We start from the raw sequence: 27,546 nt of genomic DNA on the forward strand, positions 1-27,546 counted from the left end.
TTGCCACGTCTTCCGCGCGACGGCCGCGTGCTCCCAGACTTCACCCCGTCTTTGCTTCTTCTAGGGTTACAGGTGTTGGCCTCCTTCGAGAAGATCCCATATGAGGGCGCGTTCAGGAGGCCAAAGGCCGACTTCACGTCCAACACCTTCGCAGCCCACTGCTGGAACGCCGTCAGCCACCGCGCCCCGGCCCTCGCCTACGACCTCTTCCTGCGGCTCATCGGAAGGAAGCCCAGGTGGGACGCGGCCGGGAGGTTAGGGGCCCCGGGCCTTAGCGCTGCCCTCGGCTGGGGACTCAAGGAGAGACCTGAATCTGACGTAGAACGTTTTGGGGCAACCAAAGCAAGAGTAGCGAGGAGCCCCCGAGGACTCCTACCTTAAAAATCCTCCAGCGCAATAAAGGATGTCACCTTTTAAGGAACTTGCTTGATGAATGTGTCAGGTTCCACCAAAAAAGGAAAAGCGATTGAGGCTCTGAGGTTTTCCAAAAAGTCAGGAAATCTTAAAATAAGCATAATGGTGACAGCCCCAGGGACTGGGCACTTCGGGGCGGCGCACGTGGGCTGGGGGCTTAACGCGCAGGTCGTGAGCATTTTCACCCTCAGAACAGCTTGAGGACACTATTAGTCCAGTTTCACAGATGAGGAAACAGAAGCTAAAGGAAGAAGTTACGTTAGTCTCAAAGAAACGCCCAAGGCAGGGGCTGGAGAAGCTGGCCGTGCTGCCGCCCGGTGGGGAAGGGTGCCAGCTCTGTGACAGGGGACACAGCCTGCGCGCCACTCGGAAAGGGGCACACGTGTCTGTGGAGTTGCCGTCACTACATCACCAAAGGCCATTCCCAGGACCAAGGATCAGAAACAGGAAGAGGGCTGCTTCCTTTGCTAGACCTTTCTAAGGGACACGGCCTTTCTCAGCATGTTTTATCCTCATGCTTATTAGCAGGGCACATGACTAAAACGAAGGCCATGTGTACATTATCCAAATTTTCAGAGACCTTATTTAGAGCTTCTAATTCAGTAACTTTATTTTTTAGCAAGGTGAAAAGCACTGTGGCAATGAGGAAAATAGGTGTATAGAGATTATTAGAGAAGATGAAAAAGGAAGAAAACCCAAACATTGTAGGCAAAATGCTAAATATATTTCAAAATAGATCTGAGCTGGGAGAAAGCCTGACTAGAGATCAAAGTTTGGTAAGTAGAAAAGTACAAAAACAAAAAGAAACACACACCACCCCAGAAGGAACAGTAAAAGCCTGTGGTGCGTTTTGTTTGGGAGAGATTAAATTGTTAGGAGTTGGTTTGCTTTGTGATGGGAATTTAAAAAATAATCTCCATGGCAAAAAGCTAACATCCTTCTAGACAATTTCCCTCCCAGATGTGTTTACATGTTATCTTCTATGCATTTACAGCCATGTGTGTACATATAGAAATATGGCTTTGCTTTGAGCTGTTTATGATCAACCATATATATTCCACTTTTTTCCACATAAAGTGTTCCATGAAAATCTCACAGCCATTCTGCCTGGTGTTCTCCCCCTCACCACCAGGAGGCAGTGACATCCCTGTGCACACACCTTGCATCTGGGGCCCCAGGTCTGGGTGGGGTGCTGAGGCTGGACCTGCTGAGTGAAGGGTTGCAGGTTGGCGCGGTTTCCCTCAAGTGGGCTTCTGAACCTTTTGTTCCACAGACCCCTCTGCCAGTCAGGTGAAAACCACAGACCCCTTCTCAGAATGTAGCAGCTGATAGCTTCATGACACTCAACAGTGAAGGTCAGAGAAAATAAAGGTGATAAGTTGATTTTTTTTCACTTCGAGCTCATGGACCCCCTGAAATCTTAGGGGTCCATGGACCCCTGGTTAGGAACCCCTGCCCTAAAGGAAGGCACTGTCAACCTCTTTCACTCTCACCAATACTTCCCAAGAAACAATCTTTTGAATTGTCGAGCTTATGATAAGAAATGGCATCTCTTGGTTATTCTGACTTGCATTCTCTTGATTGCTGTAGAGGCTGGGCTTCCTTTTGTTTTTTGGCCATTCAAGTTGTCTTCTCTGTATGTTGCCTATTTTTCTATTGCTTTGTCCTCAGTTTACACACACACACCCCTGTGTGTTTGTGTGTAAAAGAATATTCCATGTATTTTCTCCACCTCTGTTTCTTATCTTTTAGCTTTGGCTATAAGCTTTTTGTAACATAGAAAAGATACATGTAATGTAGGGTTTACAAGTATGGACTTTGGAGTCAGATTTACAGGATTTAAATCCTGACTTCACCAGTTTAGCCTTATGAGCCCTAAGTCACTTAACCTCTCTAAACCCTAACTTCCTCATCTGTAAAAAGGGAATCATTCCTATTTTATAGGGTATTACATAAGGATGTTTAGAATATAGTAATCATTCAAACACCAGCTATTATTACTATAAAGAACTTTTTAATTTTTATGTGGTAAAAATGAACCTTTTCCATTACAACTTTAGCATTTTATGTATTAAGAAGGCCATTTCTGCCTAACAGTAATATATTTTTTCCTCTCAAAAAGTGTCATTATTCTGATACAGTCCTGTATGTATATAATGAGCAAATACCTTTAAAAATTAAAAAGGAATCTATGTGAAATCACAGCCATTGCCTCAGAATTGTGGAATGGATGTTAGATAAAAATAGCTGAATTGAACCCTATGATGATATCTAACTCTTGCCTAAGAAATTTCCCATGATACAGTGAGAGACGTACCCCCTAAATCATTAGATTCACAGGCAAACCCTCAGAATGCCGTCATACGTCTTTTCTGGGTCTTACTCCAGTAGTCTCGACTACCACGATTGGCTTGATTGAGAACGAACAATCGAACACTGTAGACCAAATGGGATTTCTAGCCATAAGATCTAGATTTGCCCATGTGACTCTGAGCGTATCACTTAATCGCTCTGTAAAATGACGATATATCAGTCCTGCCATCTCACAGTGCCCTATGGAAAGCTCTCTCTACATGCTGGTGAGTCCTGACTGCTGGGTTGGAAGAGGGGGTCCACCCCAAGTAACGGGATGCAAGACGGTGAGATCACAAAGCAGAGGCTTTCAGGGGCCATTCAAAGCAGGGTTGGAATTTTAACTTTGTTGCTTTTTCTATGATCTTGACTATTTACTCTACCTTAAGCTCACTTTCCTTATTCAAAAAATGTGAATAATGATGCCTACCTTACAGGGTTGTTTTGAGAATTTGCAGTGATGTTTTCTTCAGCATCAGCACTCTGCCTATCACAGAGCAGGCTATTCGTAAATAAGCTCTTTTCTCTTTAAATCTGCTTCAACCAATACTTCTATCCAGAAGTTATAGACCTTGACCTTGAACCCTACCGATTTTTTAAAAATCTGATAATACACAGTAAGGAAGATAAATATCATAATTTTGACCTCAGAATTCAAATGAGCAATATGTCATGAAGAGTGGATGGTAGTTGACTCCATTTAAAAATGTCTGCTATTCTTTGATGGATGGTAGAAATGAAGAAAAGGAGAAAACAGTGGTATTACAATGTCTGATGGAACAAGCTCTTTTAGATTCATCTCTTTTAGAATATGAGGTTTTTTTCTTTTAAATTTCAAAATAGAAATATTTTTTAAAATGTCAGAATGTAGCAATGCTTCTGGAAGAGGGATGGGGTGGAAGGTGGGGGAGGAAAGCCTGAATTAATCCTTGAAGAATGAGCAAAAAAATGGGTGGGAAGGTGTCCTGGTTTGTCTTTTGTGGACCCCAGAAAATTATGGTCTTAAATTAACCTGTTCCTGTGCTTGTAAATGCAGTATAGATGGGGTCTTTTGATTAGATTCAGTCAAGGGAACTTTTGATTAGATCAGTTTTGTTTTTTAAACAAATCAATTTTATTGATGCATATTAATGACTGATATAATCCATCCAAAGTGTACAATCAGTGGTATTTGGTATAATCACATAGTTGTACATTCATCACTTCAGTCATTATTAGAGCATTTTCATTATTTCAATAATAATAAACAAAAACCAAATAAATAAGAAAATTCCTCACCTCTCAATCTTTGTTTCCTCTGCTGTACATAGGTGCTCTTCTGACTATTCTTGCACAATTATTTATTAAGCAGTTTTATTGAGATATATTCCAATACCATATGATCTATCCAAAGTGTATAATCAATGGCTTTTAGTATAATCACAATGTTCTGTATTCATCATCTCAAAAACTTTAGAACAATTTCATTACTCCAAAAAGAAAGACTCCATTCTCCTTAGCATCCCTTCCTCAGTGCCACATAACCTCTAATCATTATAAATTGATTTATATTTACATTTTATATAAATGGAATCATACAATATGTAGTACTCTGTGTCTGGTCTCCTTCACTTAACATAATGAGTTTTTTTGTGTGTGTCTGATATTAACATTTTATAGTATTAACCTACATTTGTTCAGCTTCAAAGAAAAAGTCTTATATACGTAATTTTACCCATATTCATATTTTACATAATATATTTAGAATATGAGTTTTAAGAAGAGATTGAGAGAAAGGGAGAGAGGGAATTTTTACATTTAAAACTAAATAGCCATACACTGCTGCAGAGTAACAGAAAGCAGCTGGCTATGGTGTGCTGAGATGTGCTTCTGTCTGATCTAACCTCAGGATGACAAAGATCATGAACCGGCTGCTAAGAACCGTTTCCATGCTGGAGTACTTCATCAACCGGAGCTGGGACTGGAGCACATACAACACAGAAATGCTCATGTCCGAGATGAGCCCCGAGGACCAGAGAGTAAGTATGGCCTGACTGCAAACAATAGGAGAAGCTTACACATGGGGAATGGAGAACTATTTGACCTGGAAACCTGATGAATACAGGAAGTTCCAGTTTTCGTTTTGTGCCAAGAAAAGCGGCCAGTCCCTGTAGGAAACAGGTTTCCCGTGGGTCAGAGTCCTGGGCTCTGGACTTCGACGCCTGCTCTTCTGCAGGGACATGCTTCACTCACTCATCTCGTTCCCTTGCTCACCCCCGCCGCCCGTAGTCATTTTTTCAAAAAGCCCTGGGCACCTCTATCTTTTTCTTACCCTCCACAGTGTAAGACTTCAATGAAAAGCAATGATTTTTTGCTCACCGTATTCTTGTCAATCAGAACTGTCCTGCATCTCCACAGCTACATTTCCCTCCTTCTCATCCTTTTAAGGCCAACCCCTACACCGAGGCATTTTCTCCCACCCAAGACCTTCCTCCGATGATGCTCTCTAGAATCCCAATCTTCTTCCATCTAACGGTTTCTCTTCAAAAAATTCAGATTTTTATTTCTCAACACAAGGCTTAACTTTAACTCCTTAGTATCAGTGCCACAACTCATCCTAAAATCCTCGCATATTGCTATATTCATAAAAAGCTCTAATAGCTTTGTTGTGGATTTTTCAGGATTCTATATGTAGAGAGGGAGAGGTTCTTGCAATCTGCAAATAAGGAGTTCTACTTCTTCCTTTCCAATTTGGACACCCTTTATTTCCTCTTCTTACCTAACTGCTTGGGGTAGAACTTCCAGTACAAGGTTGAAGAATAGCACTGACAGTGGGCATTGTCTTGTTCCTGATCTTAGAGGAAAGCTTTGTCTTTCACTAAGTATGATGTTAATTGAGTTTTTCATATTTGGCCCTTATCATATTATAAAAGTTACCTTCTATTCCTAGTTTTCCAATTATTTTTTTTTACCATTAAGGAGTGCAGGGTTTTAACAATTGCCTTTTCTGCATCAGTTAAGATGATCATATGGGTTTTGTTTTTGTGTGTTGTTCTATTAATATAGTGTATTAAATTAACTGATTTTCTCATTTTGAGCCACCCTTGCATTAGTGGGATAAATCAGTGTGTAATTATTTTAATATGCATTTTGATTGAGTTCACTGGTATTTTGTTGAGGATTTTTGCATCCATATTTGTAAGAGATAGTAGTCTGAGCTTTTTTGTGTGGAATCCTTATCTGGCTTTGGTATGAAAGTGATGTTGGTCTCATAGAATGAGTTAGGGAGTGTTCCCTCCTCATTTTTTGTAAAACTCTGAGCAGAAATGGAGTTTAATTCTTCTACAAAGTTTGGGAGAATTACCCTGTAAAGCCAGCTGGTCCTGGGTTTTTGATTACTGATTCAATCTCTTTAATAGTAATTGATCTGTTGAGATCTTCTATTTCTTCTTATCTTTGTTGATAATTTGTGTATTTCTCTATACACAAATGTGTATAAATTCCATCATCTAATTTATAGTTGTTTGTAGCATCTTCATGTAATCCTTTTTATTTGTGGTGCTGGGAGTAATGCCCCCTTTTATTTCTGATACTAGCTATTTGTGTCCTCTATTTCTTTGTTAGACTAGCTAAAGGTTTATCAATTTAATTGTTCTTCTAAAGAACCAACTTTTGGATTCACTGATACCAATTTTTTGTTATTGTTAATTCTGTTATATTTATCTCCACTCTAATCTTTCCTTCCTTTTGCTCACTTTGAATTTAGTTTGTGCTTCTCTTTCTATACCCTTCAGGTATGACCTTAGGTTTATGACTTGAGATCTTTGTTCTTTATTGTAAACATTTAGAGCTATAAATTTCCCTCCACACAGTACTTTTGCTGTATCCCTTAAGTTTTGGTATGTTGTGTTTTCATTTACCACAAGACATTTCCAGTTTGCCTTTTTGACACATTCATTTGAGTGCATCAATTTTCACAATTGTGAATTTTGCATTTCTTCCCGTTGATTTCTAACTTAATTTCATTGTATTCAAGGAAAATACATTGTGCGATTTCAGTACTTTTGACTTTATTGAGGCTTGTTTTGTGACCTAGCATACGGTCTGTCCTGGAGAATAGTCCATGTGCACTGGAGAAGAGCTGTACTCTGGTGCTGTGTGGGGTCTGGTGAATGTTAGGTCATGCTGGCTTAGAGTATTGAGTTCTGCTTCCTCACTGATCTCGTCTGGGCGCTCTGTTCATTACTGAAAGTATACTGATGTCTCATACTATTACTGTAAACCCACCTAATTCTCCCCTCAAATCTGCCAATGTTAGCATTACGTATTTGGGGGCTGTGGCATTAGTTAGGAATATATTTATAACTGTCTTCTTGTTGAATTATAGTGACCTTTGTTGTCCTTTGTAAGTTTTTTGCTATTATCTATTTTATCTGATACTAGTATAGCTAACACAGCTCTCTATTGTTTATTTGTATGATGTTTTTCCCATTCTTTTTTAACTTGCGTCTGAATTTAAGGTAAGTCTTGTAGACTGCATATAGTTGGGTCATGCTTTTTTTTTTTTTTTTTTAACTCATTCTGCCTTTTAACAGTTTGAGAGTTTAATCCACTTTCATTTAAAGTAAAACTACTGATAATTCAGGACTTTATTCTAGCTTTGCTAATTGGCCTTTTTAAGTCTTACACCTTTTATGTCCCTCAGTTCTGTTAATGCCTATTGTTCCAAATGGGGTTCTCAGGTGGTCCTCCCGGCAGCTTCTGGTGGGGTCTCCTCAGGGGATTCCAGGGGGGTCCCAGGGACGTGTCTTGCGGCCATGTTTTCCTAAGACTCCTCTTCCCTTTCCTAAGCTATCCTGCCTCGCTTGTTCTTCAGCAGTTGTATAATTACATGTCTCAGTTTAACTCTGATTTTATCACTTGAGGTTCACGGAGCATATTTAATGTGTATATTCATGGCTTTCATGAAATTTGGGAAGCTTTCTGCCATTATTTCTTTGAATATTCCTCTGCCCTTCTCTTTCTTTCTGGGACTCCCACAATGTTTAGATTCATATGCTTGATGGTAGGGGTCTCCTAGGCTCTACTCATTTTTTTTTTTTCATTCTTTTTTCTTTCTGCTCCTCAGCCTGAATTATTTCAATTGTCTTATCGTTAAGTTCACTTAATTTTTCTTCTGCTAGGGAATTTTTCATTTTCAATGATCATTGTCTTCAACTCCAGTATTTCCATTTGGTTCCTTCTCAAGTTTCTTTATTGGGATTCTCATCTTGTTCATTTATCCTTTTCCTGATAGCCTTTACTTCATCTCCTTGAGCATACTGAGAATCATTTTTATAAAGTCTTTGTCCAGTATATCCAATGTCTGGTCATCTTCTTGAAGGTTTCTGGATTTTTACCTTGTTTCTTTGAATGGGCCATGATTTCCTGTATTTTATCTGTCCAGTAATTTAAGATTTTTCACCTCTGCCCCCCAATGTCTGCTGTGTCCATTCACTGTGTGTTCGTCTGTGTCTGCTTGTCTTCTGTTTAGGCAGTTCCAGGAACTAATCCTGGGACCTTCAGGAGTGGGAGATAGGCACTCATTCTCTTGCACCACCTCAGCTCCTGGTCTGCTGCATCTCTTATCATCTCTCCTTCTTGTTGCATCATATTGCTGCACCATCTCTCTGTGTGGGACAGCACTCCTGCATGGGGCAGCTCTCCACTCAGGTCAGCTGCCTTCACCATGAAGCTCCAGGAATCAAACCATGGACCTCCTATCTGGTAGATGGGAGCTCAATCGCTTGAGCCACATCTGCTTCCTTGTCCAGCAATCTTTTGTTGCATGCTATTCATTTTTAATATTTTAAATTTTAGGATTTAGTTCCTGCACTGTCTGTTCCTTAAGTCTGTGATACAACAGAAATTTCCTTGCTAGCCAGGAGCTAACAAAAATAAAAAACAAAGGAAAAATAAAAAACTGTCTTTGCAAATCAGCTGTGTTGGTGGGTGCTGTCATTCAGAGCTTAGCTCCCCTATCAAGATCAGCCTGAGGCAAAAGTGAAGGGTAGGATCTTCCTGGTCTTTCCTGAAACTGGTCTTCCTAGGCTTTTGCCTGCTTCTGGCCACAGGAATTCCCCCATTTACAGGAATTTGAATGCCCCACCACCACCCCTGAAATAGACTGTCTCCCCACAAGTGTGCCCTATTGTATGACTGAGAGCTTGAACCTTTTGTGCCAAGCTGCTTTGACTCAGTTGTTTTTGGTGTTTTACACTTTACTGTCTACAAGTTGCCTCTGCCTACATGGAAAGTTATGTAGCATGAGCCAGAGACAGAATGGTTCATTGTTGCAGGCTGCCACCCATATACTGGCACTGACCTAGCTCAGTCTGTGCATGGGCTGCTTTTTCAGGACCTGGGCCAGGGACTCACAGTGGAGCACTGGCTGGCTCCACTTTGTGCTGGGAATGGGCTGGGGAGGGGGAAGTGCGGGCCCAGCACAGGCTTCAAACATTTCCTATAGCTTTTTTAATCTGCATTTTCTTGATTCATTCCTTGCTCAGTTACCATAACCCTTTAACTCTTTTTTCCAGAGCTCTGAGTAAGGTGATTCTGCCAGTTTTGCTAGTTGTTCAAAGATTCTTAGGGAGAACTCTAGCCTGGAGCATCTACCCCATCTTAGTTGACCTGAAGCTCAGCATTTTAGTTTTCAATCCTTTTCCTTGTCACTTTGTTTACCTATGTGTCAAATCTCTCTCCCCAATCAATCCACCTCCCTCCCTTTCCTCTACTCATCCCACTTTGTGGATCTTTCTGCAAACCTTTTCTTCAAGGCTTTGCTTCCCAAAGCTTACCCTACTGTGCAGAATGAGGTGCTCTGGTGGGAACGGAGGCTTGATGAGGGGAACCACCAAAATATAAAAGAAATGGGAAAAGCCTTAATTTTTTGTCCCTATTACTCCACCACTTAAAAATGTATACATACATACTGAAGAAGTCCTCCAAGTCGACCGCAAGCTTTCTCCGGACTAACAGCAGTCCCTTTAAGTTTTCCTCACAAGACTTCTCAACGTTCAATGTTTTTGCTTGGCACGTGTTTGAGAAATGGTCATCCAGTCATTATCTTTGAAACAACAGCTCAAATACGTTCTTCTTTGGAGGGATGCAACATACATCTCCCAAAGTGACTACCACTCATTTATACAAGAGAGATTTCATGAAGTGTTTAAAGTGATTGTTCAGAAGTGAAATTCTAGAATTCCCAATCCTGAAGTTCATAATTCTTGCCTTTCAGGTATTCAACTTTGATGTGCGCAAGCTGAACTGGTTGGAATACACTGAAAATTATGTTTTGGGAATCAAGAAGTACTTACTGAAAGAGGATATGGCTGGAATCCCAGAAGCAAAGCAACACCTAAAAAGGTTAGCTTCATCAGTCAGGTAGTATTTACTGAGCCCCTACTGGTACTTGATTTAATACCAGACATGAAATTTGGGTGGAGGGGAGGCCATAACATTCTTTGCACATGTACTACACTACAGGCTCTGTGCTGTATACTATGTCTTCTATACATTATTTAACTTAGTTTTCACTATATCCCTATGAGGCAGGTATTACCCATTTCTTACGGTGAGGCTTAGGTGCTAAGAAAATAACTTGTCTATGGTAACACATGGAAGGACAGGAGCCAGAATTTGAGTCCCAGTTTTCCTGTTCCTTCTTCCACACCCTGTCTTAATGTGGTATCAGGTAACAGGCCGGAAACCAGATTCTGCTTCTTAACCTGGGCAAATCACCTAACCACTCAATTCTTCCAACTTTACTTTTTTTCACCCAGTCATCCCTGAGGGACAAAGAATTATACTAGTCTGGTATAATTCTGGTAGAAGCAAATAGTTTGCAGTGCACAGAAGATAAGGATGGAAAAGTAGATTATAACCTTGAAGAGCAGGTTAAGGACTTTAGAAGTACCCTCTAGTGAACAAGAACCAGAGAACCAATGGTAATATGGTCAACACATATTTAAGACAGACTGTGCTAGCTGTATTTGCACAACAGCTTAAGGTAGAGACAGGTCTGAGAAACTCGTTAGGAGAATAGTGTGGAAATTCAATTACTCAGCGTAACAGTGTGAAATAAAATTCAAAAGTCTAGAAAATAGCAAGGAAATGTTACTAAGGCTCTCATACTCTGTGAGCACTTAATACATGTTGGTCAAAGCCAGAGAGAGATAAACGCTTTAGATAGTATTATTTGGTTCTGTTCTAACTGTTTGGTTGTACATGTCTGTTTCCAGGCTCCGAAATATTCAATACATCTTTAATACTGCTCTCTTCCTCATTGCCTGGAGACTTCTCATTGCAAGATCTCAGATGGCTCGGAATGTCTGGTTCTTCATTGTGAGCTTCTGTTATAAATTCCTCTCCTATTTCAGGGCATCCAGCACGCTCAACGTCTAAGAACATTTGGTGATCACCTTTTGACTGGAATCTCCCAGATACCTCTAAAAGCAAACTGCTGTTCTTAAGATTAGAGAGTAACAAGGAATACGCCCAAGTTCATTACCTACTGAATGTGTAGTCATGTCTTCACTCCTGTTTCTTAGTTATGTATTTGTTTTGTTTCAGTGAGAGGAGTCACATCCTAAGCTATATTCACACATATTTCCAGGTTGTTTCCTAATATTGTATTGTATGACCTTGCACATAAAACACCAAAGTACTCACACCTTTCTGTATTTAGTTTTTTGTTCTCCTTGAGAGAAAACTCAATAAACATGGAAGCTGAAAATGGGAGGCGGGGTGAGGGGGAGGGCGCAGTACTGACCTTGGAATCATTCTGGGGTACTCAGTAAAAGATTCAAAATCAAGACGAGAATAGGAAGGTTTCAAATTCCTCACAAACTCTGTTAAGAACTACTTCCCACTCAGAAGTCACACATTTCCTTTCCATGTGTAACCCTGGAGTCCTTGTTAGGGGTGGGGCAATTAGAAAAGTGGGCCCACATTTAACATTTTTCAGACCCAAACATATTTATGCTTTTAAATTAAAATCACTAGTCTCATAATTTGAGTTTGACAACTATTATTTCTACATCTCTTTTAATCACCAATTTTCCTGATAACTTTCTCTCAAGGATGTCCTTCTTGTTCATTAAAGACCCCAGATAATCTTATTTCACCAAAGCCTCAGAGCATCTATGGGGGGGGGAGAGGGGATGAGAAAGTTCCCAGGCTAGAATCATATAAATACTCAATCCCCTGATCTTTGCTGTTGAGGAAAACAGAATTTCAAATACAAATTTAAACTCTCATTAAAAAAATTTTTTTTCTATATTGTGGGGAAGCTCTTCTGTGATCACCAAAACAGTATCTTGAGCAATGCAATTGCACACTGTTAACTATAAAATGCACAGCAGAAAAGAGGGTAGATTTCACTCAGTATTTTAAGTTGGAAGAATAGGTGGTTTGTCTTTTGCTTTAAAAATATTTAATGTATAATCCAAACAAATTATATAAACTATTTATTCCCAAATTCCTATACTGCTAATTTAACTGTATCCTAACTTCCCTCATATTTGAGAGATGAGTACATGTATTCCAACATTTCCACTTCTTAAAATCATGGATTATTATTAAATATGTAGGGCCTAAGAACTAAAAATTAGCCATCACAACTACTAGAAAATTACACTGGCATAAAATGTTAACAAAGAATGACAGTTATGTTCACTTTCTGGAGTAATCAGTAATACTCAGAAAGGCATATTATCAGCTAGTCAGAGTGTACAAATCTTCAAGGACAATATCTAAGTCTATTATCAGTTAAGATTTTCCTGAACTCCATAAAAGTACATTTTGGGGGAAATTTTCTGGGTCCAACAATGTCTTTTCCAGTCTCTTCTAGGTTCTGGGAAAGTACTTTCCAGGTCAGACAACCCAACTCTGAAACAAAGGATCTAGTGATCTTTAATTTGGGATGTCTACCAGATGTTTCTGAGTTACACTGATTAAGATACAAACTATAGCCATAATAAAAACATGAAATAAAGATATAGTTCAATAGGACTGGTTTAAAACAAAATTGTTTTAAGGATTTACTTTTGGTTCTTCTAAGAATTCAGTAACTCCATTGATAAAGGATTCACATTTTGACTTTTGATTAAATAAAAATTTGAATTAAGATTCTTCTAGTGTTGTGTCTTTAACTGTTAACTACTGCAGTAGATCCTGGAAAAGAGGAAATAATTCCCCAGGAAAACGAAAATAATCTTCCAAAGAACTCTTTCAGCAGAATCAAAACACAGGAATAATAACTACCAGATGAATATAAATCTAATAAATAATGCAAATTGCCTTACTTTTTCAGACACCATTAACAGGGTTAGATTTACATGCTGAAGTATGTTCTTCCTATAGCACTAGATAAATGACACAAATACTCTCTTGTGAGGATTAAGCAGTAAAAGTAGTTATGTATATGAAAGAAAATGGCAAATAGATAACTATTTCATATCAAGGCCAATTAACAATTATCTGAGTGCCCAATATATTAAAAAAAAAAAAAGGAAGCTCCTAAGTTTGAGGGAAGGGGATGGAAGTACAAAGGAGACCTACGTTTAAAAAGAAGTTTTAGCATAATTCCTACATTTGCTATGGTAAAGTATTAGAGAACTGAAGAAAGCCATTGCCTGAGGAAAAAAAAAAAACTAGTAGGAAAAAAGTTTAGGCAGGTAGGCACACCACTTGGAATAAATTTTCTTACAGTTCTATACTAACCTCACCAACAGTAACACTTCATTTAAATGACTGATTCAGAATCTCAAGGAAAACAGACTGGTCTATAAAGGGACCAGTAGCTAAATAGCATGTTGTGTCCCAATGAATTAAAGTAGACCAAAACATCAAGGTATAAGTTCACAGGAATCACACACATCTTTCTACATGTACTGTACTTTCTACAACTGCTATCCTAAAAACTATATTCTGGTAACACAAACAACTATAAGTAGCAATGGTTGTCCCATATGCCCACACAGAGGTTTATACTCACTGGCTAGATTACTTTCAAAAAATACATATTTTAATTAATAAAATAAGCAATTGCTGTTTTTAAGATGTAACAGATTTCAGAGAGTACCCTCTGAAGTGTAGACATGTCTGAGGCAAAGGCTGCTTAACTGAAATTGAATAGCCAGAAACAGCTCCTCTGATACACAAATATTTTAAGTGTGTCCCTATTTTAGCGAAGTACGAAGTTCAACTGTAGATCGGAGATCTGAAGTTGGGTAGCTTAGGTCAATCCTAGAAAAACACCTGAAAGAAATTAAACTACACTTCTTAAGAAGTCACCTAAGTGATATGCTTCACCAAAGAGTACAGAGAATTATTATATAAAGTACATACTATATAGTTTATATGAACTGTTGCTGAAGGTTGGCTTTAGTATGTATATTTTCATTAATGTATATTTTCTCCACTTCCTTCCATTCTCTCTGAGTAGTTTTACCTCAAGATTACATAGTATAGCATAAAATGAGTTATGATATTTGGAAGAGTTGTTCATCTGATTCCATCAGTTAAATATCCAATATAATTTGGAGTTGCTAAAACAAAACTATTTTAATGTTTACTGATTGTAATCTTGTTTGTATTCAACGCTGTTTACAAGTTTATGGACCTACTTAAATCACTGCACAGTTTTCATCACTTTTCATCCTTAATATGAAAAATGTAAAATTAATCCACTATGATTTAGCTCCACCTGAAGGAAAAGAAAATGTAACCAAATGATTTTTAAAGATTCTTAAAGTTTCCTATGAAAATAAATATGAGGAACTTAGGTTTATTTGGCTGTGCATGATCTTAATTTTCTAACAGGATCAAAAGGACAAACTGCTTTATAATTTGCAATTTTATTTGGAGTCCAAATGTTCAGGGTTAAGACACTAAACAATATGTTTTAAGTTCTTTCCTCAAAACAAAAAACAAACAAAAAAACTACAGGAAAAACAAAACAAGGCATTTTTTTTTCTATTTTTAAAATGATAGTGATTTTATCACTGAAAAAAAATATTTCAAAAAGGGGAAAAAAACCTATACTTTGAAGATATCATCACAATAAGGGAATACCTGGGTATTAGTCCAGGAATTAGACCATAAACTAGCGAAGAAAAAAGGAGACTCAACATTGGTTTGCTGAAGGTCTTCTAGAGCTAAAAACAGAATGGGAAGAACTTAGGTATTAGGTTAAAGAGCATGCTGAGATTTTAAAGGTCCTAAGGCTCAGATCTAAGCAATTTTTAAACAACCGAAAATATGCATCTTGAACTCAAGTGTCACCTCTGAATCTTAAAAGCAGAAGGGTTGCACATAAAGTTTTGGAACTTGAATTACTAACCCAAGATAGAAAAAGATAGAATGCATAATATATCTCTATTTATACCATAAAAATTAGGATATAATAATCATTCCTTTTTGAATTACAAAGACTGTAAACTTTGTATTAGTTAATTTAATGTGAAAATTCAGCATTTTCTATCACAAAATATATATAAGAAGCATGACGTTAATCGTCTAAGTTGAGAACTAGAACATACTTTGTAATTCTAGTATTTGGAGTTCAGCTTTTTCCCAAGAGGTAATCTAAAGCGTACAAATACTGCAGCAGTGAATTATTCACCTAAATATTTATTTCATAGGTCAGTGTATGCAAAGATAGTTTTAAAAAAAATTCGTTTCACATAATTTGAGGTCTCAGACTTTTAAAATATTTAGGCCAGAATGTACACACACAGATATGATAAAAATCAAGGGAAAGGTGCTAATAAAGTTGGATGTTCTGGCTGGAGGTAACTTACCCCAGGCACAGTGAAAACTGCGTAATAGACAGGTTAGTAAAGTGCTCTCTGCAAAGGAAAAGGAACACTTGGGTAGGCCCAGAGATCCTCATATAGAGGGGTACTTCATCACTCTAAGGGCTGGCCAAAATCTTGGTATTTTCACTGGCAAAATCTGACTATTTGAGGAACTTCAGATGGAGACCTCTCAAAACTTTAAAAAAAAAAAAAAAGGATTTTGTTTTAAAGAAACTCATTTTACAGCCAATTTTACGAGGACAGATTAATTCTATTAATATTTTAATATAGTATCTTGAAAATATGGAAACAATATCATATATAAATACCAAAGTAATTAAAAAAATTTTTAAAGATACTTTTTAAAATCCTAATTTTTGAAAGAAAATAGTCCTAAGTCAATATTGTTTTTTCTACTTAAAAAAAACAAAAATCTAGAACTTGATTGAATTTTCTAAGAAGCAGAATCAGAAAACCATCATTTAGTCTAAATTAGCAAAAATTTTTAAGTCTCTCCAATTAAAATTCCTTTTGAGAGTTGTTCTATTAGTTCCTAGTCTAACTTTGTTGGAAGTAATATTTGAAGGAAAAAAACAAAAACAAAAAAAACCCCAGAGAATGCTCATTCACTATGTGGGATTTTTTGGATTAAAAACCTTTCAAGGAATGTAGTGTCACCTGTATTAATCAGTTAACTTTCATGGCTCTTAAACAGTGTATTTTAAACAATGATGCTTCTATTAATTTCAGCAAAGCACCATTCAATATAAAATCTACTGCAAAGCAATTTAGTCACTATTTTTCTTTTTTTCCCATTAAGTCTGTTTCCAACTGCTTTCCAGGGAGCATCTTTTTTTTTCCTTATCTTTAAAGAAAAATCCATTTGAAAATTACTTACTTATGACCTCACAGTCTCTAAAGACCACCATTTAAAATCTAATCTTACATAGCCTTGGCCTTGTTACTTACCTGGAATTCTGTTTTCCTATCTCCCTAAATGATTTAAACTGTGGGTATTAGTTGCTGATTCTTCTATTGTCATTAATTATTACAAAAGGAGAAATGATACTGGCACACATAATACAAATACAGTTTTTAATGGCACCTGAGGGATAGTGCCTGTCATTATTTTAGTCTTTTATACTCTAGAAATTTTAAATTAACTCTTAGTTAATAAGAAGGCTAGAACAACACACTCTTATACATAATCAGTCATATCCAAGACACCCCAAATGCAGATACATCTTTCATAATCCAGTTTTACAGTTTAACGGACATTAATTAATGATACCTCTCAAGTCTGACATTATCTTGTCTTACTTAAATATTTGCCTCACTCTTTTATTTTAAAGTTAACCTGTTCCCCCTCACTATCACATGTGTAAAACATGCTTTGCATGCTCCTTTTCCCTCTTATTTCATAAACGGATAATTTCCATCATAGAAGTGGATCTTTTTTAACATCCCCACCACCAAATTATACCAATAATAAAATGATCAGATCAGGAAACTTACCATCTTTCAGAAAAAAAAAAAAGGTGCTTTCTTTTTACCACTTAAAATTTGTCAACATTGCCTTTGTTATATACCATAGCATTTCTATACTTGCCCTTGTGAGAATTCACTTTAGCCTTCTAAGACCCTGTCTTGAACAGTAAGAAAAGTCAATAATCAAACTTTCAAGAAAAGCAGTTGCCTTCTAAGACCAATCACTGGACAAATGGTCTTGTCAGTATGGCTCAGCATCAATATGGCTATAACACAGGGGCTGACCCCTGCTTCCCTTTATTAACAACGTGACCTGGTCACAATGTTTTAAAGTCTAGACTGGTTTCCCATATGTTTTACATGTTTTATTCTGACATCGTATCTTTTAAAAACAAAAGGACGCAAACATTTACACTTATCAATGCCTTTTTCTTTAGATGTGGTTTGACGTCTTTCCTTCAGGCTCTTCGTCGCCGAGAAGCAATGGTTTGATTTCGATACTGCCCATCTGCTGTGAGAGTATGAGAAGGGCCATCATCAAAGCAATACTCTGGTTGGGCTTAATCACTGATAAGCTGCATAATTTCTTCTAGGAACTTTGTAACAGATACACATATATGAGTTTTCAGTTGGGGTTTTTAATCTCTTTTTTTTTAATTGATGTGTTTCCTGCTCTTCTCATTCATATTTTCTTTTCTTTGAGTATATTGCACAATATTTTATTATTAAAAAAGGTTTTTTCCTCAGGCAAAAAGTTTTTCTCCTTCTCCTGGGAGGTGCTAATGTGTATTATTTTCTAAAAGAGGTAAGTGGTTGTCTGTGTGGCCATCCTCAAAGGGAACCTAGCGGGGGGAAAGGAACAAAGTATTAGTTTTATTCCTTACACTATATATACCCTAAAGAAAAAGATTAATTTTGTGTAATCTCTCTGGGCATCAAAAGCTATAATGTATTTTTAAGACTGAATAATGAAACTGTGCCTCAGTGATCAGTACATTTATACCACACCACTTACAGAATCAACAGGTTTGTATGATCCAATTCTGAAACGACAGCAAATTACTTCAACTATAAATTTTCCAATTCCATGTAACATGCCTGTAATAAACAATAAGTTTATATAACACATTATCAGAAAGCAGGCAGATGCTTTTAATTAAAATATTTTCTAAATTACTATGTAAGAGTAAAAAAAGCTTAACAGACTAAAAAAACAAAGCAGTTAGCTTTATTCAATTCCATGGTTAAACATAATCAAGGCAACTGAATTTTAAGGCAAACGAATTTCTTTTCAAATCACAGACCACAGAATTCATGACCTTGACAAAATAATCTCTTCACATGTACTGAATATATCATACACCCACACAATTTTGGAAAAATAAATGATAGCCTCACAACTTTTAAGCTGTGGCAAAGACTTTCAAAAGAAAAGCTATGGTTCAAAGTACATAAACTACCCAGCTCAATGTAATATTGACTAGGAGCTGGGAATAAAGGAACTTTTTTCCTTTCTTTATCTACTGTACTTTAACACTCAAATTTTCAGGATTACAATTCTGAAAGTGATCTTTGAAAAATTCCAAAATCTCTGGTCAAAAAGGCAGTAGTAATTATCCAATTCAAATGGGTATTTAGATTCTCTCTCTTGAACATTCCAATCATTTACCATTTAATGCTACTTACAAATGTCCAGTAATGGGGAAAGTGATTTGTTTTATCAAAATAAAAGAATGATAAAATGGCAACAAAAATATTGTTTTGAATTCTCTTACTACTAAGTCTCCACAATTCAATCCTAGCTAAGAAATTGAGAAAATCATACAAATATTATTGATGAAAAATTCTTATTTCATACACTACAGATCAGATTTTATACACTATACAATTGAAAATATCTTAAATGAAGAAATTTGCATCAAGTGTCTAGTATTGGTAAGCCCTTTCTCATTTAATCCTACAATGTGCTTGCTAGTTAGGTATTATTATTCCCATTTTACAGACGAGGAAACAGTTTCAGAAAAGGTGGGTACCACCAAATAAATGGCCAAACTTGGATTCAATTAAAATCTGCCTAAAATTAAAACCCAGGATCTTTCTACCACACCATGCAATCTCCTGCAAATCACTGAATGCAGTGAAATTAGTTAGGTATCTTAATCAAAATAATTTTGGAATTTTTGAATTGTCTTAATGGAAATCTTTTAAATTTCAAAACATGAGAATGTATATATTTTTTTTGCCTCTTTTAGTAAAAGACACTTTGATTTCAGTAAAAACAACACTTAGAAAGTTGACAAAAAAGAAATGAATGCTAACCTGTTGTTGAAAAGATTCCTCCAACAATCCCACAGAGTCTTACAAAGAACTGCCAAAAGGGCATATGCTCTTCCGTGATTGTTACCATAAGAGAACTGAGATCGTACTTCATGAATATCCCAGAGACGCCGTGGCTGCCTGCAGCATGGTTAATCACACGCTCCTAGGGGAAGGTGAAAGGAGAGCGGTTGCTTGTACAGGGTCAATACGAAGCCCTGCAGCCCTACTGCACAAGGACAGCTAAGTTTGATTAGGAGAGCCCTATGAAAGTAAGCCTTTGAGAGACAATTCGCCTGTATTCTTTGTGTGGTTAGTTTTGGAAACAGTCCAAAGAACAAAATTTTTCTTTCCTCTTTCCTTAAAAAGGTCACATTACAGACAAGTTTTCTATCTTAATCTCTAGAGCTTAGAATTGCACGGCATGTTCCTCACTGGCCAAAGCAATGAAAACTAAGTTTATTATATTCTGACATACTTTTACCGTAATATTTCTTTGCTATGAATTTACGTTAAGTGCAGTTACTTCCTGTCATTTAAATGATCAGATATAAAAACAAAGTTTCACTTTCTGAAAATACTGTATTTCATTTCATTCTGTCTGCATTTCAAAAATCAAGTCTGGAAACTTTCTAATAAATTTGTATTATATCTTCAAACCATTTGGCTACCATAGTGCTTTGTTATGACTTTTGTGCCAGTTCCTATCTATTTTTACTAAGATGTAACTATATGAAAGTTTAAAGAATTGAAATAAGGTCAACTGCTACCAAGGGAAATTTTAAAAATTTCATGTGGGATACTGCAAACCCATTCTTCTGATAGCACCAGAGAACCTTTTAAGTCACTAATCAGGTTTCTAATAGAACGGCTTCACCTTAAAGCTCTGAGATGCCCAGTACCATGCCAAAGTTATTATAGACTGTATCACCTATGCGGGTGCAAGCTGAGAGTATTACCAAGCAAAAGACTAACAGTGACTCACTTTAGAACCCAGGAAGATCTGCTCGACCAGACTCCACGACAACTTTACTGACTCTAATTATTCCTTTTTTGGGGAAACAACTATTCTAGTCACCTTATCAAACTCACACTTTCCTCATAGGTCAAATGCTCTAGGTTTATTACTTTTAAAATTTTTGATTTAATTTTTTTAATTAAATCTACACTAGGGATAATTTTGTATCAGTATATAGAAAGTTTCCTTTCTTTAATTACAGTGATATTTGCCCACTGTGTAGGTTGTATCATATGGGCTGTTTCTAGTGTTCTGCTTTTGGAAATAACACTACAGTGAATACTTTTATAGACCTGTCAATTCATACTTTTTGCAGTATATTTTTAGAATAGATTCCTAGAAGTGAGATTTTTGGATGAAACAGTAAATACAAATATCATTTTGGAGATATTGCCAAACTCCCTCCCACAGAGACTAAGCAATTTTGCATTCCCATAACACTGTCTGTATGTGTGTTTTCCCCCAAAGCTTTGCCAGTTAGTGTACACTGACCATGACCTGTGACTTTCAGGTTTTTGCCAATCTTACAGGTGAAAAATGCTATCTATCTCCCACACCTACAGAAATTGAAAAGCACAGTACAACAGATACCTGAAGAGATTGCATCTAGTTCTTCTCTCTAGATGATGTGTATATATAAACATACATTTATATATACTTGTTTTCCCTCCCTGAACCATGACAGTTTCAACCTATAAGCACTACAATACCTAATATCATAAGAAGAAGAAAAATTCTATAATTATTGAGGACATAGTCTTTATAAGTTATAAGACTATCAAAAGAAAATTCCACATGGAGAAAAGAAAAATTTAAAAAGCACTTAAATTTTGCCTTGAAATTCTCCTGGATATACTACTTGAATCTTTATAATTCATAAAAAAATAATTAAAAATGTGATTCAAGAGTAGATGAGAAACCTGTTAAACTATCCAATTCCAAAACTCTTATTGTATTTATACGGCCACTCCATTTTTAAGTTGCAGAACATTTCTCCTCTCAATCAATAGACACACACTACTTTATTAAGGCAAACCCTCTCTAAATTTGCCATAATCATAACAATAATCATGCCTGCCCACAGGCTGATATATTCTTTAATTACAAATAAATAACAAAGAAATCAGAGAACCTGATGACAGATAAGAATTGCTTATACCACCACGTGAGAAATTGGCTTAAAATAAAATACGTTAATGCATTTCAAAGCTTTCTACAAATTCTGAAATGGGGAAGGAAACCCAGTGAAATTCCAAACTTATTTGTGTTGGGGAGAAGGGAGGGTGGGGTAGAAAAACAACAAAATGCTAATAAACATCAACAAATTATTTTACTAGTTGAATTCAACTTACCCTTTCTGTCACAGAAAACTGATGGGTATCTGCTGAAATTTTATATGTATGTAATTTTGTTGGCACAACTGTAATAAAATATTGAAACATCTGGTTGTCTAGAAAAAAAACAAAAAGTGTTTTTTCATCAATCCCATAGCAACAAAACTCAGTCAAATATATCCTTCTTCAATGAAATAAGCCTGAACTGAAATTTGATGCAATCTATGATTTTTAGTTTCTAACAATAAAACAACTTTAAAAGAAAGAACAAATAAAAGCAATATATTCATACTTGGCTAAAACTTATTCCAAGTAAGCATAATAAAGGCATATGCACATAAACAGATTTAAGATGCCTGAAAAGATAAACTAGTGACTTAGGTAGCCTTTAAAATCACTCTCATTTTATCAAATAGGAAACAGAAACAGCATTTCTTTGTAGTATAGAAATTAATAAGAGTAAAATACAGTATCAACCTTATAATCATCACAGGAAATATTTTCACCTTGTATTATCTTAAACTATAAAAATTGAAATTGAATTAGCCAACCTTGGATAAATGCAAGGAATTGATGCCACAGGAGCAAGTTAAAGAAACTACTCAATGATGACCTGGAGTACTATGTATTCAAAAGGATACTTATATAGTTATTGGGAATCTCTAGTTTTAATATAAGTTGTAAATACAAGCATATTTCCAATTATTAATTTTAAACAATTAAAAGCTCACATAATGCAAAACATACTAAACATGTTAATTCTCTAGATCTATATTCAAGAAAATTTAGAACATGATATAGCCCAATTACATTGCTCTGAAACAGATATACCTTACACAACATGGTAAACGTTTATGAAAACTGTAAGTAAATCCAGTAACTTTATTGGCGTGCTTCCCAAATTGAACAACATGAGAGCTTCTTTAAACAAAAATTCCTAGGCCTCTCCTCTAGATAATCTAATTCAGTACATCAGCTGCACAGAAAGGTGCCTTTTTAGCAAATACCCCAGTAATTCTAGTGCAGATAATCCAAGATGAAGAAAAGCTACTATAGGGGATCTACTATTTAACAGGAACCCTACAGAAAATCTTTCTATAAAGCAAGAGCAAACTTAATGGGAATCCAAAATGAGTTTTAATTGGAGGTCTGCCAATAACTGTACACCCTGGACAGGTCAATTACCCACGATTTCTAGTTTTCTCAACAAGGGACAGGCTGGTAAGGTGGTGCCTGTGACAAATTGGAGAGAACACACCCTGCCTAGGTGGACGGCAATCCATTCCCATGCAGACTCAGAACCACAAGGTACAAGAGAAGCCAGGAGTCAAGAACTGTATGTATTGTCTTTAGAAAATCAAAAGCAGTAAATAATTAAACATGTTTCAAATACTGTAGACCAAACAAAACATGTCTGAGGCCAACCTGGGCTATGAAAGATTAGGTGTTTGGTTCACACCTCTTCCTTCCCTTCCTGCCTTTTCCATGGTTCACTATGGGTGGAATCTACTTCCCTGTTCCACTGATTTTGGACTTGGCCCAAGGAAGAGAGTGGTCCTATATGCCTGATATGCTCAAAGTACCTAGAAGTAAGCCTGGAGAAAGGGGCACATCTTATAAAGAACTGTATGACTTTTGGCACAGAGAGTTAAATGAAAATAAAATGTTAAAAGACTAAAGAATAAACAATGTTTTTGAGTGTGGATTAAGAGACTGAGGTCATAATATTAAGATGTCAGTACAGGCATACCTCAGAGATAATGTGAGGTTGGTTCCAGACTACCACAATAAAGCAAATATCGCAGTAAAGCAAGTTACCTGGTGTTTTTGCTCTTTCTCAGTGCATATAGAAGTTATATTTATACTATACTGCAGTCTAAGTGTGAATAGCATTATGTCTAAAAAACGTACATACCTTAATTAAAATGTGACTCAGACACAAAGTGAGCTCATGCTGTTGGAAAAATGGCGCCGACACACTTGCTCGACGCAGGGCTGCCACAAGCCTTCAATTTGTAAAAAATGCAATATCTGCGAAGTGCAATAAAGCAGAGCGCAATAAAACGAGGTATGCCTGTATGACCCAAAGTGATCTACAGATACAATGCAATACCTATTAAAATTCTGGCAACCTTTTTTGCAGAAATGGGAAAGCAGATCCTCAAATTCATATAGGATCACAAGTGGCCCTGAACAGCCAAATCAATATGGCAAATGAAGAACAAAGTTGGAGGCATCAACTTCCCAATTTCAAAACCTACTACAAAAGCCACAGCACTCAAAACTATGTGGTACTGGTGCAAAGATAAGCATATAGACCAATGGACTAGAATTCAAAGTTCAGAAACAAGCCCATCTATAGACAACTGATCTCTGACAAGGATGCCAACCATGTATATAGATGGGGAATCTTTAACAAATGGTGCTGGGAAAATGGGATATCCACTTGCAAAAGAATTAAGTTGGAGCCTTATCTCATGCCATTCACAAAAATTAACTCTACATGGATCAAGGAACTAAACATACAAGCTAAATCTATAATACTCAGAGAAAAGTAGAGAAATATCTGCAGGACATTGTATTAGGCAATGTAGTCTTAGATTTTATACCAAAAGCACAAGCAACAGAAGAAAAAATGGATAAACTGGACTTTATCAAAAGTAAAACCCTTTGTGCATTTAACATTGTTAAGAAACTGAAAAGATGACCAAGAAAATATTTGGAAACCTTTTATATCTGAAAAGGGTTTAATATACAGAATATGTGAAGAACTGTTACAACTCAACAATAAAATGAAGACAAATCGCCCAATTAAAAAATGGGCAAAGGAGTTAAAAAGGCATTTCTCCAAAGAAGATATACATACATTCTTTCTTTTTTTTTTTTTTTAAGATTTAATTTTTCCCTACCCCTTTGTTGTCTTCATGTGCTGTATCTGTCTTCCTTGTTTCTTTAGGAGACACTGGGAGCCAAACCTGTGACCTCTGATGTGGGAGGGAGGTGCCTAATCTCCTGAGACACCTCAGCTCCCTGCTTCGTTGAGTTTCTCATTATGTTGTTTTTCCTCCCTGCATCTCCTGTTGCATTATCCTGTTGCATCAGTTTGCCAAGCCTGCCAGTTGTGTCAGCTCACTGTCTTCTTTAGGAGGCACTGGGAACCCTGTTTCACATCTCTCTCTCATTATACTTTTTCTCCTTGTGTCTCTTGCTTCAGCTTGCCGTGCCTGCCTGTAGCACCAGCTTGCTGTCTTCTTTAGGAGGTACAAAGATTCAAACCAGCGACTTCCTATGTGGTAGGTGGGAGCCCAATCACCTCAGCCACATCTGCTTCCCACAATTATTTCTTAAGAAGACATTCAAATGGCCAAGAAGCACATGAAAAGATGCTCAGCATCAGCGACCATCACAGAAATGCAAACTAAGACCACAATGAGACACCACCTCACACCCACCAGGATGGCTGTTATTTAAAAAAACAAATAACAAAATAATAAGTGTTGACAAGGCTGTGGAGAAAAACGAAACCTATACATCGCTGGTGGCATTGTAAAATGGCAAGCCATTGCAGAAACCAGTTTGGTGGTTCCTTAGAAAGTGCAGAATTATCATATGACCCAACAACCCCATTTCTAGATATATACCCAAAATAAGTAGAAGCAGGGCTGAACAAATATTTGCACACTAATGTTTATAGCAGCGTTATCCAGAATAGCCAAAAGGTGGAAGCAAAGCAAGTATCCAGCAAGAGATGAACGGATAAGCAAAACGTGCCTTATACACACAATGGAATGCACGCATACCTTAGAGATTGTGGATTCAGTTCCAGACTATCCAGGGTTCTCACAAACATTCAATTTGTAAAACAAAAACAAAACAAAAAACAAAAAACAAAGCATGCACTATTTGCGAAGCGCAGTAGAATGAGGTATGCCTGTATTATTCAGCTGTAAAAAAGAAATTCTGATGCCTTCTACAACACAGATGGCGTTATGCTGAGTGAAATAAGCCAGACACAATCATACAAATAATCTCACTGATAACAAAACACCTAGATGAAGCAAATTTCTAGAGATAAAGATTATAAATTACCAGGGGCAAGGGAGGGGAAGGGGGGCACCAAGAGGTAGTTATTACTTAATTGGTGCAGAGTTTTTGTTTGAGGTGATGAAAAAGCTAGGGTAATGGATACTGGTGATAGCAGATATTGGAAATGTATACTTGAAAGTGGTTAGAATGGAAGAGAGGAACCCAGGAAGCCTGAACTCTTGGCAGATGTCAGCAGCCATCTTGCCCCAACATGTGGCAACAGACTTTGGTGAGGGAAGTAACTTGTGCTTTATGGCCTGGTAACTGTAAGCTTGTACCCCAAATAAATACCCTTTATAAAAGCCAAAACAGAGAAACGGACTTGGCCCAGTGGTTAGGGCGTCCGTCTACCACATGGGAGGTCCGCGGTTCAAACCCCGGGCCTCCTTGACCCGGGTGGAGCTGGCCCATGCGCAGTGCTGATGCGCGCAAGGAGTGCCGTGCCACGCAGGGGTGTCCCCCGTGTAGGGGAGCCCCATACGCAAGGAGTGCGCCCGTGAGGAGAGCCGCCCAGCGGGAAAAGAAAGTGCAGCCTTGCCCGGGAATGGTGCCGCCCACACTTCCCGTGCGGCAGAAACAACAGAAGCAGACAAAGAAACAAGACGCAGCAAATAGACACAGAGAACAGACAACCGGGGGGCGGGAATTAAATAAAATAAATAAATCTTTAAAAAAAAAAAAAAGCCAAAACAGGTTTCTGGTACTTTGCATCAGCTCCCCTTTGGCTGACTCATACAGTCACTATGAAAAACATTCTCCAGTGTCCTCCTCAAATGTGGAAGAGGAGGATCACTTTCCAGAAGGCAAAATCAAGAACCATGAAGAACAAAGGATTGGGAAGTACAAGCTACCCCAGTCCAAGGACAGCGGGATGTCCCATTCAAAAGCTGGATTTCAGAGTTGCTACAGACCACTGGCAAACAAGCACCATTTATTCTTCCCCTTTTGAATGAGACTTTATTAGCTGCCTTATCTGTGTTCCATAAATGTAGGCTGGACGGGTGAGGACAGAAAACTCATTTCTTTAGCTCCTAAATTCAAGATTAAGAGGAGCCATATGCAGACCTTTTGCAGACCATTAGATCCTGGATGTCAAGCTTGATGCCATGACTGGATAGACTTTTGGGATAACTTGGGGAGACAGCAAGTACCTGTGAGCAGAAGGACTACGGTAGACTGCAGTCCTTGTTCAAATCTCTTCCCTCCGTCTCCACCCCAGCCACGGCTCACTGTGGGCAGAGGCTACTTCCTGCTCCCCCGACTCTGGCCGGGCCATGGGTTTTGCTCTGAGGAGTACAATGTCACCATCGGCAACAGGGAGCCAGCTCTCGGCTGAGGCTTGAGGAGGAACAGCAAGGTTTCCCCTGGTCACTCCCGCACTTGTCATCTGCTATGAGGAAAGGAAGCCCTGCACAGCTCTTGGGTGACAGCACTTCCGACAGAACTCAGTCTGGCTTGCAGCCTGAAGCAGAGCTCTACCAGCTGACCCATAAGAAAGGAAAAGAAGTATGCTGTTTTAAGTCTGAGTTGTCAATCTGTGACCTTTAACTTACAGATCTCTAAGATCCCATCCAGCACCAACGTTTCTGACTCAGTTGTCAATTTATTTATCTGCATGCTTATTAAGACTAAGTTCCACAAGGGTAGGAACACTACCCCTACAACAGTGCCTGGCACACAGTAGGTGTTCTCAAGAATTTCTGAATGAAAGAACAAA

General features: G+C 37.5%; 2 protein-coding genes across 4 annotated transcripts in view; one reads left to right on the forward strand and one right to left on the reverse strand.

Annotated features, from left to right (window-relative positions):
• The window catches only part of FAR2 (fatty acyl-CoA reductase 2), a 161,523-nt gene extending 149,459 nt beyond the window's left edge, over positions 1 to 12,064 (forward strand). For all 3 annotated transcript variants that reach the window (XM_058282995.2, XM_058282996.2, XM_071210241.1), the window contains 4 exons: positions 65 to 236; positions 4,655 to 4,784; positions 10,025 to 10,152; positions 11,028 to 12,064. In XM_058282995.2, the coding sequence (XP_058138978.1) occupies positions 65 to 236; positions 4,655 to 4,784; positions 10,025 to 10,152; positions 11,028 to 11,190 (593 nt within the window). In that variant the 3' untranslated portion in view covers positions 11,191 to 12,064. The remainder of the gene's footprint in view (positions 1 to 64; positions 237 to 4,654; positions 4,785 to 10,024; positions 10,153 to 11,027) is intronic.
• Positions 12,065 to 16,663: 4,599 nt separating this feature from the next.
• The window catches only part of ERGIC2 (ERGIC and golgi 2), a 58,573-nt gene continuing 47,690 nt past the window's right edge, over positions 16,664 to 27,546 (reverse strand). The window contains exons 11-14 of the mRNA XM_004477926.5: positions 21,762 to 21,859; positions 19,395 to 19,557; positions 18,091 to 18,173; positions 16,664 to 17,917 (exon numbers count right to left, since the gene is read on the reverse strand). Coding sequence (XP_004477983.1) covers positions 17,855 to 17,917; positions 18,091 to 18,173; positions 19,395 to 19,557; positions 21,762 to 21,859 — 407 coding nt within the window. The 3' untranslated portion in view covers positions 16,664 to 17,854. The remainder of the gene's footprint in view (positions 17,918 to 18,090; positions 18,174 to 19,394; positions 19,558 to 21,761; positions 21,860 to 27,546) is intronic.

The sequence above is a fragment of the Dasypus novemcinctus genome, chromosome 20 (assembly GCF_030445035.2).
Source record: "Dasypus novemcinctus isolate mDasNov1 chromosome 20, mDasNov1.1.hap2, whole genome shotgun sequence".
Classification (NCBI taxonomy): domain Eukaryota; kingdom Metazoa; phylum Chordata; class Mammalia; order Cingulata; family Dasypodidae; genus Dasypus; species Dasypus novemcinctus.